The sequence below is a fragment of the Suncus etruscus genome, chromosome 6 (genome assembly GCF_024139225.1).
Source record: "Suncus etruscus isolate mSunEtr1 chromosome 6, mSunEtr1.pri.cur, whole genome shotgun sequence".
NCBI classification, from domain to species: domain Eukaryota; kingdom Metazoa; phylum Chordata; class Mammalia; order Eulipotyphla; family Soricidae; genus Suncus; species Suncus etruscus.
In genome coordinates, this window is record NC_064853.1 from 122,888,072 (window position 1) to 122,900,434 (window position 12,363).

Here is a 12,363-nt window from a genome sequence, read left to right on the forward strand (position 1 = left end):
TCTAGCCTTTATGGAAAACAATATGGAGATTCCTCAAAAAACTGGAAATTGAGTTCCCATATGATCCAGCTATACCACTTCTAGGGATATACCCTAGGAACACAAAAATACAATTCAAAAATCCCTTCCTCTCACCTATATTCATTGCAGAGCTATTTAACAATAGTCAGACTCTGGAAACAACCAAGATGCCCTTCAACAGATGAATGTCTAAAGAAACTGTGGTACATATACACAATGGAATATTATGCAGCCATCAGGAGAGATGAAGTCATGACATTTTTCTATATGTGGATGTAAATGGAATCTATTATGCTGAATGAAATCAGTCAGAGGCAGAGAGATAGACACAGAATAGTTTCACTGATCTATGGGTTTTAAGAAAAATTAAGGACATTATGGTAATAATTCCCAGAGACAATGAAACAGGGCTGGAAGGACAGGCTCACAATATGAAGCTCACCACAGAGAGTAGTGGTGCAGTTAGAGAAATAACTACACTAACAACTATGACAATCTTAATGAGTGAGAGAAGTAGAATGCCTGTCTCAAATACAGGCAGGGGTTGTGGAAGGAGGGAGATGGGGGGCATTGGTGGTAGGAATGTTGCACTGGTGAAGGAGGGGTGTTCAATTATAGTCATGTTTGTAATCACAGTATTTAAATAAAGATATGATTAAAAATTATTAAAATTTAAAGGACTACTACTGTTCTGTGCTTAGAGCATCATATGGTATTGGGGATCAAACTCAAGCTTCTTAAAGTACAAAGCATGTTTTCAAACCATTGAGCTATGTAACTCCTCTAAGAGATTTTTTTTTGGTGGACGGAGCCACACCCAGTTGTGCTCAGGAATCACTCTTGGAGGGTCTTGGGGGACCAAATGGGAAATTGGAGACAGAACCTGGTTTGGTCATATGGAAGGCAAGCACCATACCCATTGTACTCTTTCCAGCCCCTACAATTTTATTTTGTAGTTTTCCTCTTCTGTATTTGTTAGGGGGGGAGGGTCCACACGTGGCACTGATGAGAGTTACTCTGCTTGAGGTTGCTCCTGGCTGTGCATGAAGGATCATAAGTTGCCAGCAATCAAACTGGGAACACTCACTTGCATTCAGCCCACTGACCTAGTTCAGTTCTTTTTAGGGGGTAGGTCTATAGTTATTTGCAAATGAAAAATTAAAACTATTAACAATGATGCAAAAAATATTAGAAAAGGGACAAAATTGAATGAAAATTTAGATGTAAAATTTCAGCAGTTTTGTGAAATGTTGAATACAAATATAATATCTGAAGAAATACTATTCAAAATGAAGCACAAATGGCCGGAGAGATAGCATGGAGGTAAGGTGTTTGCCTTGCATGCAGAAGGATGATGGTTCGAATCCCGGCATGGTCCCCTGAGCCTGCCAGAAGCGATTTTTGAGTATAGAACCAGGAGTAACCAGCCCGAGTGCTGCTGGGTGTGACCCCCCCCCCCAAAAAAAAACAAAAATAAACAAGCACAAAGATGGAAAACAAGGGTTGGAGTGATAGTACTGAGGGGAGGGCGTTTGCCTTGCTTGTGACCGACCTGGGTTTGATCCCCAGAATCCCATATGGTTCCTGAGGACAGCCAGGAATGAAGGGAAAAAATAAGAGCCCAGTATGAGACACATGGGATACAGTCCAAATTCCTAATATATTTATGATCTATTATTAGTAATTAATTGACTGTTAAAATATATACCTATAAACCTGAAGTCATGTAAAATTTTCTTGGATGATAAAATGGCTGTAAGCGTAAAAAATTTAAGAAGGCTGGACAAAATCACTTGATATAGTGACTACATTTCCCACTTTTCATCTGATTGCATAGCAAAAATGCTAGGGCAGGGCTAAAAGATAAAACGCTTCTGGAGAAAAGAGCAGCTTGCTTTTCATTTTGTGGGCAGTGGTGGATAACACAGTTTTCCAACCTGCCTTCACTCTCTGGAATGTCCATGATCCAGACGAGCCATAGGAGCTTCTTGGCAAAGGGCCTGTTTTACTGCCTGGCTCTTTCATGTCTATAGTGTATCATATTTGCTCTCTCCTTTGTGATTTTTTTTTCTTTCGCTCTCTCCTTTATAATATTACTCTTTGGTTAACAGAAACCAAGCTATGAAAAATACTAAAAAGAAAAAATAACACTCTTTGGATCTTAATCTTTGATTGCTGTTCCACTCCTTAGGCACATTTTCCTGGGGCGAGACAGAGATCAAGGAATGAATTGCAAACTTAAGTTCCGTTGGCAGTGACAGGCTAGCCTCAGTTTTTATTACAGCCCTGCAGGCCTGAGGACAAAACTATCAGGCCATAGCACTGGGCTGAGTATCATCACTAGGAGTGGTCCCCTAGTCCCTCAAGAATGACAAGGGAGGCCAATACTTTTTTTTTTTTTTTGTCTTTTGGGCCACACTTGCGGTGCTCAGGGGTTACATCTGGCTGTCTCAGAAATTGCTCCTGGATCATATGGAATGGTCAGTAGACCATATGAGATGCAGGGCACTGAACGTGCATGTCCTGGGTCAGCTGTGTGCAAGGCAAATGCCATACCACTGTGCTATCATTCTGGCCCCCCCAATACAGGTTTTGGCATTTTGACATAGCTCCTCCAAATTCTTACATAAGTCTGAGCAGTCCATTCTCTTCCTAAGGATGTCATGATCACCTTATTCTGATGGCCTTGGTTACTAATGGACTATGCTATAAATGCTCCCAAAGAAGGTGGATAAACAGCTGTAGGTTGCCATGGAGGTGGGAAACTCAAACCCGACAGTCCACAGTAACCTCCCCTCAAAATTCCATTGTATTGTTGTTTTTTGGGGCCACATCCAGATGTGTGCAGGGCTCACTCTTGGAAGAATCATTCTTGGCAGTCCTCGGAGGACCCCATACAGTGCTGGTCTAGAACAAGGACTAGCTACATGTAAGGCATAAGGGATCTCTCAGGTTCCACTAATTCTAATCTGCCAATAAATATCAAGATACTATGCCACACACACAAATAAGAGGCCTACCCAAGAACTATCCTTTGGAAGTTATCCTTCTATGAAACACTCACAGAGCTGTGATCCAAATAAGCCTTGAATGGAATGACTCAAAATCCTTCTCAGACAGTTCTTTCAACGAGGCATCAGCACATGATGTACAAAAAGCAAGTAAGGTCTTGGATTACCTTGTCTCTTTCTTTTTCCTTTAATTTGTCCATGGATCGTTTTAGCCCTTCTTCCAGAAGATCTATTAGGCGCACAGTTTCACCGGAACGAGTTTTAAACTTCTTCCTGAAAAATTTAAAAGTGTTTGGTGAAGATTTTGGGGGGAAGGGCAGGAGTGGGGGCCACACCTGGCAGCATTCAGGGCTTACTTCTGCCTCTACTGGCAGAGCTTGGGGACTATATGGGGTGCCAAGAGTTGAAGCCGGGTTAATCACATGTAAGGCAAGTACTCTATTTCCCAAACTATCTCGCTGGGCCCCAGATGAAGATTTTAAAATAGACCATCATGGGCCTGGACTGACAGAACAGCAGGTAGGGTGTTTGCCTTGCATGGGGCTAACCTGGGTTCAATCTCTGGCATCCCATCTGGTCCCCTCAGCCTGCCAGGAGTGATTCCTGAATGTAAAACCAGGAGTGATTTCTCGTTATCACCAGGTATGGCTCAAAACCAAAACTAAATACATCATCAGACTAAGATATCTTTGAAAAACTGAGAGCTCTCCAAAACCTTCTCCGCTGTTCTAAGAAGGAAAGATGCAAAAAGAAATGAGTACTTGGGGGCTAGAGTGATAGCATTGTAGGTAAGATGCTTGTCTTGTATGTAACCAACCCATATGGTCCCCTAAGCACTGCCAAGAGCGAGTCCTGAATGTAGTGCCAGAAGTAACCCTTGAGCATGGGTGTGCCCCACACCCAAAACAAAACAAAACAAAACAGGTACTTGTGCCTTCCTTTACAGCCACTCAAAATATTCTATGCTTTATGTTCCTACATTACACACTTGCTTCTATTTGGGGGAGTTACTTTTTGCTACAGTTGCAGTGCCTGGGAAGGAATTCAGGACAGTGCTCTACCACTGAGTTCCATTCCCCAGCCCATGTTCACTGTTAATATATCCCCTAAAAAAATTCATCTGTCAATGTGTTCATTTTCCTGAAAACACTTTGACATTATTATTTTACCTTCGAAAGGCAGGAGAGGCTGGCTGGATCACACCAGTTTGCTCAGGGATTAGCATAAGGCTTGTGGGGGTCCTGAGAGCAAAGCCCTCTAAGCTATCACCCTGGTCTATAAGAAAATTCTATTGTACCTAGCTAGATGTGCTCCTTAGTGTTACAGGTTTAATCCCCAGCACTGTAGGATGTCCAGGTACTATCAGAGATAATCTTCAAGCACTGAAATGGGAATAGTCCCTGAGCACCAGTAGTATACACACAGACACGCATGGTCACATACACAGACACACACACAATGCTTCTGCCCAACCCCTGGCACATGTATTCTAACAGGGTCTGCAAGGAACTGCTCTGCTCCAGAAGACAGGCTCCTCCTTCAGGAAAGAGGCCACTTTTTTTTGGGGGGGGGGGAGCGCCCACACCCGGTGGTGCTCAGAAATCGCTTCTGGCAGGCCGAGGATCAAACCCAGGTCGGCTGCGTGCAACCCGTGGTGCTATCACTCTGGTCCCAAAAGGCCATGTTTTATGAGTTTTCAGGTACACATTCTGAAACACCCAGTGTTACGCACCTGAGGTGTTTAAAAAATATTTTTAAGGCATAACAAAGATGAATACATTATCTGTTTAAGAAAAACAAACATCTTCAAACAGAAAATTTTGCCAAAAAGTAGACAATGCAGGGTCAGAGAAATAGTATAGTGTGGAGGGCACTGCCTTGAACAGAAGATGACCCAGGTTTAATCCTCAGCACCCCATTATGGTCCCCAGCAAGGCAGGTAGAAGTGATTCCTGACAGCAGAACTAGGAATGAACCCTGAGCACTGCCAGGTATGGCCCCAAACCAAAACTGGTGGAACTTGTGTGAATGCTATAATTAAACCAAGTAGGATGCCACTGCCTAACCACTTCACTCTTCCTATGTACTAATCTAAGGGGCTTAATAGCATGCTGAGAGCACAAAAATTAAAAATGATAAAAATGACCATAACAAGATGTGCAAGTCAAATGTCAAAATACTAATAATGCTGATAAAAACAGGTATGGGAAGTAAATTTGATAACTTGTTCCAACTGTAAGAATGATCTAAATGTTACCCTCCAAAATCAACCATTAAAAAATTATGATAGTACAAGCAATACTAATTGGTCTATGAGTACTTTTTCTTTTAAATTCATAAACATAGGGCCAGAGCGATAGCACAGCGGTAAGGCGTTTTCCGAGTGTGGAGTCAGTAGTAACCCCTGAGTGCTGCTGGGTGTGACCCAAAAACCAAAAAAAGAAAAAAAAAGAAATAGCTCCTGGCAGGCTCGGGGGACCATATGGGATGCTGGAATTTGAACCACCGTCCTTCTGCATGCAAGGCAAACAGCCTACCTCTGTGCTATTTCTCCTGCCCCCCCCCCAATTTTTTTTAAACTACCTTTAATTCCAAAAAGTGAAACTTTATAGAAGATAATTTATCATTCAAAAACTGTTTTATGTTGGGGCCGGAGTGATAGTACAGTGGTAGAGCATTTGCCTTGCATGTGGTGGTCCAGGATGAACCTGGGTTCAATCCCCGGTGTTCCATATGGTCCGTGAGCCAGGAGTGATTTCTGAGTGCATAGCCAGGAGTAGCCCCTGAGAATCACTGGGTGTAGCCCAAAAACAAACAAAAAAACAAACAAAACACTAAAACACCAAACCCCAAAAACAACTGTTCTGTGTTGACTACAAACAAAACCATAATCAATTTTATTTTGTTTTTGTTTTTGGGTCACACTCGGCAGTGCTCAGGGGTTACTCCTGGCTATCTGGCTCAGAAATAGCTCCTGTCAAGCACAGGGGTCCATATGGGATGCCGGGATTCGAACCAACACCTTAGGTCCTGGGTCGGTTGCTTGTAAGGCAAACACTACTGTGCTATCTCTCTGGCCTCCATAATCAATTTTAAGATAAGTCTTTCACATATCTTTTCACATATCAAAAGCTTGATTTCGGCTTTTGATCATTGGCTAAGCTGCTTTATGTGGTTTTAGCTTTGTGTGATGGTAATATTTTGCCAATGTCACCAAACCTGAAATTTATCGTAAGTATCCTTAGAATGCTACAGACTTACTTGTCTTCCCCCAGCACCACACCAAATCCAGCATGAAATACCCGAGTTATGTTAGGGTCATACCATCCCATCATCTGAGCAGCACTAAATATTGTTTGGAAGTGCAGAGCCTGCAGAGAAACAAAAATAAGTGACAGATCAAACTTCCTGAGAAAATTACTTTATGGGCTGGAGGGAGAGTGGAGAGGTGCTTCTAACATGCCTTGCATGCCTCTGATCTGTTTTTGAGTCTGGGGTCTATCCCATTCTCACAATCCCTTGATATCACTGGAAACAGCTTCTAAACAGAATTGGGAATAGCCCCAGAACAAAGCCAGGTGAGGTCCAAAATGTGCCCTCCCCAGTCCTTTCCTAAAGACTAAAAGCTCTTTTGCTCTTAGGATTAAAGAGTTGTGAAATCACAATTTTGGAGAAGAAAGCTTTTTTCATTTCCTATATCTGTGAAATAAGAGTGTAACTACTGTTATAGTCTGTCAGTTCAAAGGTTTTGTTTGAAATGAAATTAATGAATTAAGGACAGATTCACATGAAATAATTTTAATTTTTTTTTTTTTTTAATTTCGGTGAGGTGGTTCTCCTAAACAGTGTTCAGGTAACTAGAGTAAGTGGTTCAATGCAATAATCTGGGGATGCAGTAGTGCTTGGGCATTGCAGTGCCAGGAATTTCCTGGATCACCTAGAGCTGCTCAGAGATGATGTACTTGGTACCAAAAATTAAATTCACTGTACTCTGAATTCCTGTACTCTCTCCAGCACCTCAATTAAGTTTTATTTCTTATAACTAGTCTCTAAGATTAGAAGACCATCACTGAGATTCAGTGATGAAGAGTTGGGAATCATTCACATTTGGCTAAAGCCAAACCTGGTTCTTCCTCCATATTGCTCCACTGAAACGAAATCTTTGGAGGAAATGATTTTAGGAGTCTTAATAGTGTCAGATGTGGGCTGGAGTGATAGCTTTGCATGCAGCTGACCCTGGATGGATCTTGGTTTGATCCCCAGCATCCCATATAGTCCCCCACGCCTGCCAGGAGTGATTTCTGAGTGAAGAGCCAGGAATAACTTGAGTGCCACTAGCTATGCCCCAAAAACCAAAAACCAAAAAAAAAAAAAAAAAAAGGTGGGGCCGGGCGGTGGCGCTGGAGGTAAGGTGCCTGCCTTGCCTGCGCTAGCCTAGGACGGACCGCGGTTCGATCCCCCGGTGTCCCATATGGTCCCCCAAGAAGCCAGGAGCAACTTCTGAGCGCATAGCCAGGAGTAACCCCTGAGCACAGGGTGTGGCCCAAAAACAAAAAACAAAAAAAAAAAAAAAAAAAAAAAAAAAAAAGGTGTCAGATGTGACAAACTATATCATCTTCCCCTTCAGATAATGTAATATAATAATATATTGTATAATATATAAAAATATATTTTAATATATAATATAAAGATAATGTTATAGCATGTTCAAACTTACCTGTCCACTGTCCACCACATAGATAACCTTATCTGCTTTTTCCTCAAATAGTCTTTGTTTAATAGCTGCCAGGTCAGATGTATCATAAGTATAACCCCCATCTGATTTTACTATAGTTAATGGTACAGAAGATCCTGGGACAAACACAATCTTTCTGCCATCATCCACTTGAACAAACCCTAAGAGAAAAATATTTATTAATATTTAAAAAAATACTGAATATTCCTGAGGGATAGTACAGAGGGATAGTACCGAAAGCAAGATACTTGCTAAGTATGCAGCTTGACCTAGTGCGAATCCTTGATACCACAGTTCCCCAAGCACTGCCAGGGGTCACTCCTGAGCTCTGTATATACCCCGTAATTCCTCCAAGGGGAAAAAAAAAACCCCGAAAAAGAACAAATGCTCAGTCATGCAAGGATTCTTTTTTTTTCTTTTTTCTTTTTTTGTTTTTTTGGGCCACACCCGGCGTTGCTCAGGGGTTACTCCTGGCTGTCTGCTCAGAAATAGCTCCTGGCAGGCACGGGGGACCATATGGGACACCGGGATTCGAACCAACCACCTTTGGTCCTGGATCGGTTGCTTGCAAGGCAAATGCCGCTGTGCTATCTCTCCGGGCCCATGCAAGGATTCTTATTGAAGCATTAAAGCAATCAGATATTTTCCTTCCATAACCAATATAAACCTTGGAAAATGGCATTTAACAAGACTATCTGGCTGTCCAAGGTGTTTTCAGAACACAGGTAAGAAAGATTCCCTGGGGCCAGAGTGGTGGCGCAGCAATAAAGCGTTTGCCTTGCACGTGGCTGAGCTAGAATGGACCGTGGTTCGATCCCCCAGTGTCCAATATGGTCCCCCAAGCCAGGAGCAATTTCTGAAGCAGAGCGAGGAGTGACCCGAGTGTCACCGGGTGTGGCCAAAAAAAAATTCCCTGGCCTTTTTATTTTGGTTTTGGTCACAACCGGTGGTACTCAGGGGTTACTCCTTGCTCTGTGCTCAGAAATTGCTCCTAGAAGGCTCTTGGAGACTATATGGGATGCTGAAATTCGAACCACCATTCGTCCTGGATTTGCTGTGTGCATGGCAAATGCCCTACCACTGTACTATCTCTCCGGTACTCCATGACTTTTTTTTCCACATTCTATAGAGCAGTGATGGCTAACTTTTATGAGCCCGTGTGCCTAAATTGCTACACAAAACCAAAGAATTTCCTCAAAAGTGCCAGCACATCAATTAAACCTTAATAACAAGATTGTAGTATCTAAAACTATGTGGCACGCACCACTATCTTAATTGCGGACCTTCCCTCGTGCCAGCTGCAAGGTCTTCGCGTGCCACAACTGGCACGCGTGCCATAGGTTCACCATCACGGCTATAGACTATCTCACTGGAGCCCATTTATTCAGTTGAAAAAAACATATTTCCAATCCAGAGTATTGGAAAAAAAATGCAATAAATATGATTGCTTCTTAAAATGTGGTAGGGCATTTGCTTTGCTTGCAGACAACTCAGGCTTGATCCCTGGCATCGCATTTGGTTCCCTAAGCCTACCAGGAGTGAGTTCTGAGCATAGAGCCAGCAGTAACCCTTGAGCACTGCTGGGTGGGGCCCAAAACACCAAAAAGCAAACAAACAAACAAACAAACAAAAACAAGCAAATAACATTCAGAAAACAGCATTTAGCATTTTGGTTTTGAGTTTTAAAACAATTTTGTTTTTTAGTTACCCAGGGACCAATCCTGGTGGGGTTCAGGGAACCATATGTTGGGGATTGAACCCGAGTCTGCTTATGACAAGACAAGAACCCTTCTGCTATATTATTTCTCCATTGTAAGCACTTTTTTTTTTTTTTTTTGTTTTGGGGCCACACCCGGCGTTGCTCAGGGGTTACTCCTGGCTGTCTGCTCAGAAATCGCTCCTGGCAGGCACGGGGGACCATATGGGACACCGGGATTCGAACCAACCACCTTTGGTCCTGGATCGGCTGCTTGCAAGGCAAATGCCGCTGTACTATCTTTCCGGGCCCAGCACTTTTTCTTTTTCTTTTTCTTTTTTTTTTTTTTTTTTTTTTGTGATTTTTGGGTCACACCCGGCAGTGCTCAGGGGTTATTCCTGGCTCCAGGCTCAGAAATTGCTCCTGGCAGGCACGGGGGACCATATGGGACGCCGGGATTCGAACCGATGACCTCCTGCATGAAAGGCAAACACCTTACCTCCATGCTATCTCTCCGGCCCCACTTTTTCTTTTTCTTTTCTTTCTTTTTTTTTTTTTTTTTTGGGGTGGGGGCACACCCAGTGATGTTCAGGGGTTATTCCTGGCTCCGCACTCAGAAATTGCTTCTGGCTTGGGGGACCACAAAGACACCAGGGGATGGAACCTCGTTTTGTCCTGGGTCAGCTGCATGCAAGGCAAGCACCCTACTGCTGTGCTATCACGCTCGCCCCGCATGCAAGCATTTTTGATGAAAAATAGAAGGCAAAAATAAAGTGGGGAAAAATAATTTGGGGGCTTTATAGCCTTATATATAAGGGGCAGGAAATAATGTGGTAATAGTAAGTTACATCTGAATACTAGAGATAGATTACGAACCAATTTAGGAACTTTTTACTCTACTGATTTTATTACTGCTTACTTAATAGTATTAAGAAATTATTAGGGCCCGGAGAGATAGCACAGCGGCGTTTGCCTTGCAAGCAGCCGATCCAGGACCAAAGGTGGTTGGTTCAAATCCCGGTGTCCCATATGGTCCCCCGTGCCTGCCAGGAGCTATTTCTGAGCAGACAGCCAGGAGTAACCCCTGAGCACCGCCGGGTGTGGCCCCAAAACAAAAAAAAAAAAAAAAAAAGAAATTATTAGGGTTGGGGCCAGAGAGATAGCATAGCAGTAGGGTGTTTGCCATGCACTCGGATGACCTAGGACTAATGGTGGTTCGAATCCTGGTATCCCATAAGGTCCCCTGAACTAGGAGAGATTTCTGAGCGTCACTGGGTGTGACCCAAAAAACAAACAACAAAAAATTATTAGGAGACCAGAGCAATAGCACAGTGGTAGGGTGTTTGCCTTGCACACAAATGACCTAAGTTCGATCCCTGGCATCTCATATGTTCCCAAATCTGCCAGGGGCGATTTCGAGCACAGAGCTGGAAGTAACCTGAATGCCACCAGGTGTGGCCCAGAAACAACAAAAGAAATCATTAAAACAATTTTTATTGGGTTAAGTAAATAAGAACAGGCTTTAAGTTACTGAGGAGGGAGGGAGAGGAAAGAAAGGGTGAGAGTAAACTGCTCAAGAGGGAGCGCAAGTTTCTCCAAAGATGAAGAGCCCCTGTACACTACCCCGCATTAAAGTAGGAAAAAGTAACATCTCTGGAAAGGAGATATGGGTGACATGTGCGTGGGCTGATAGCACACATGTGTGCAGTATTGGCATATGGGTCCAGGGAGCACATAAGCCAAGAAATTATTATTATTTTGGGGAGCCACACCCAGCAGCATTCTGTTACTCCTGGCTCTGTGCTCAGAATCATTCTGGCAGGCTCAGGGGATTAAATGGGATGCTGGGGATTGAATCTGGGTCGGCTTCATGCAAGGCAAATGCATCCCTGCTGTGCTATCACTCCGGTCCCAATATTATTTTTTGGGGGTGATAGGGTGATATCACAGCAGATAGGGTGTTTTGCTGTGTACACAATGAACCTGTGTTTGATCCCTGGTATCCTATATGGTTCCCTGAACCTACCAGGAGTAATCTCTGAGCTCCGCCAGGTGTGGCCCCCCAAAAAAATAAAGTAATTTTTTATGGAGAAATAATATTCTGGATTTCTGAGTGGGAGGAAGAATTTATTCTCTCTAAGACACATACCAAAGTAATTCCTTAAACAAATGTTAGTAAGCATTGTATATAGAAGTTCTATATATAATTTACAGGGATACTGCAATATTCTCTCCACTTCTGCTTATATTTGAAAATACCCATAAAATGTTTACTAAAAAGCAGAATGCTTACCTTTATCTTCAAATTCCTTTACAATATCATTCATCCTGTCTTGATAGAAAGACTCTCCCCTCTCTATTAACGAAATGTCCAAAGCATTGTAGATTTTATTAAACTCTGGTGTGGGCATCACATAATAAAGAAAACATAAAGAAGTAATTTAATTTTCTTGGTATGAGGCAGAGGGAGATCAAATTCAGGGTATTATGCACTGCTGAGCTATATCAATGGATGACAAGAATTTAACAGAAAATGTATATAAAACTTGTATCTTATATAAAAGAAATTTACTGTACAATCAAAATATTTGCAAGGAAAACTTAGGTTTAAAAAATGTGGGGTCAGGCGGTGGCGCTAAAGGTAAGGTGCCTGTCTTGCCTGCGCTAGCCTTGGACGGACCGCGGTTCGATCCCCAGGTTTCACATATGGTCCCCCAAGCCAGGAGTAACCCCTGAGCGTTACCAGGTGTGGCCCAAAAACCAAAAAAAAAAAAAAAAAAAAAAAAAAAAGTGTCAGAATGTTATGTACATACTGCCATTTTGTAAATTTAGAAAAAAACATGGTAAGAAACACCAAAGTATTAACAATGAGTGTGGTCATAATAAAATTTTTGTTTGTA

At 42.6% G+C, this 12,363-nt stretch overlaps 1 protein-coding gene across 1 annotated transcript in view; it reads right to left on the minus strand.

The window, feature by feature from the left end:
* Positions 1-12,363, minus strand: part of RARS1 (arginyl-tRNA synthetase 1) — a 33,742-nt gene that overhangs the window by 4,363 nt on the left and 17,016 nt on the right. The window contains exons 9-12 of the mRNA XM_049774572.1: positions 11,757-11,861; positions 7,750-7,928; positions 6,294-6,403; positions 3,200-3,305 (exon numbers count right to left, since the gene is read on the minus strand). Coding sequence (XP_049630529.1) covers positions 3,200-3,305; positions 6,294-6,403; positions 7,750-7,928; positions 11,757-11,861 — 500 coding nt within the window. The remainder of the gene's footprint in view (positions 1-3,199; positions 3,306-6,293; positions 6,404-7,749; positions 7,929-11,756; positions 11,862-12,363) is intronic.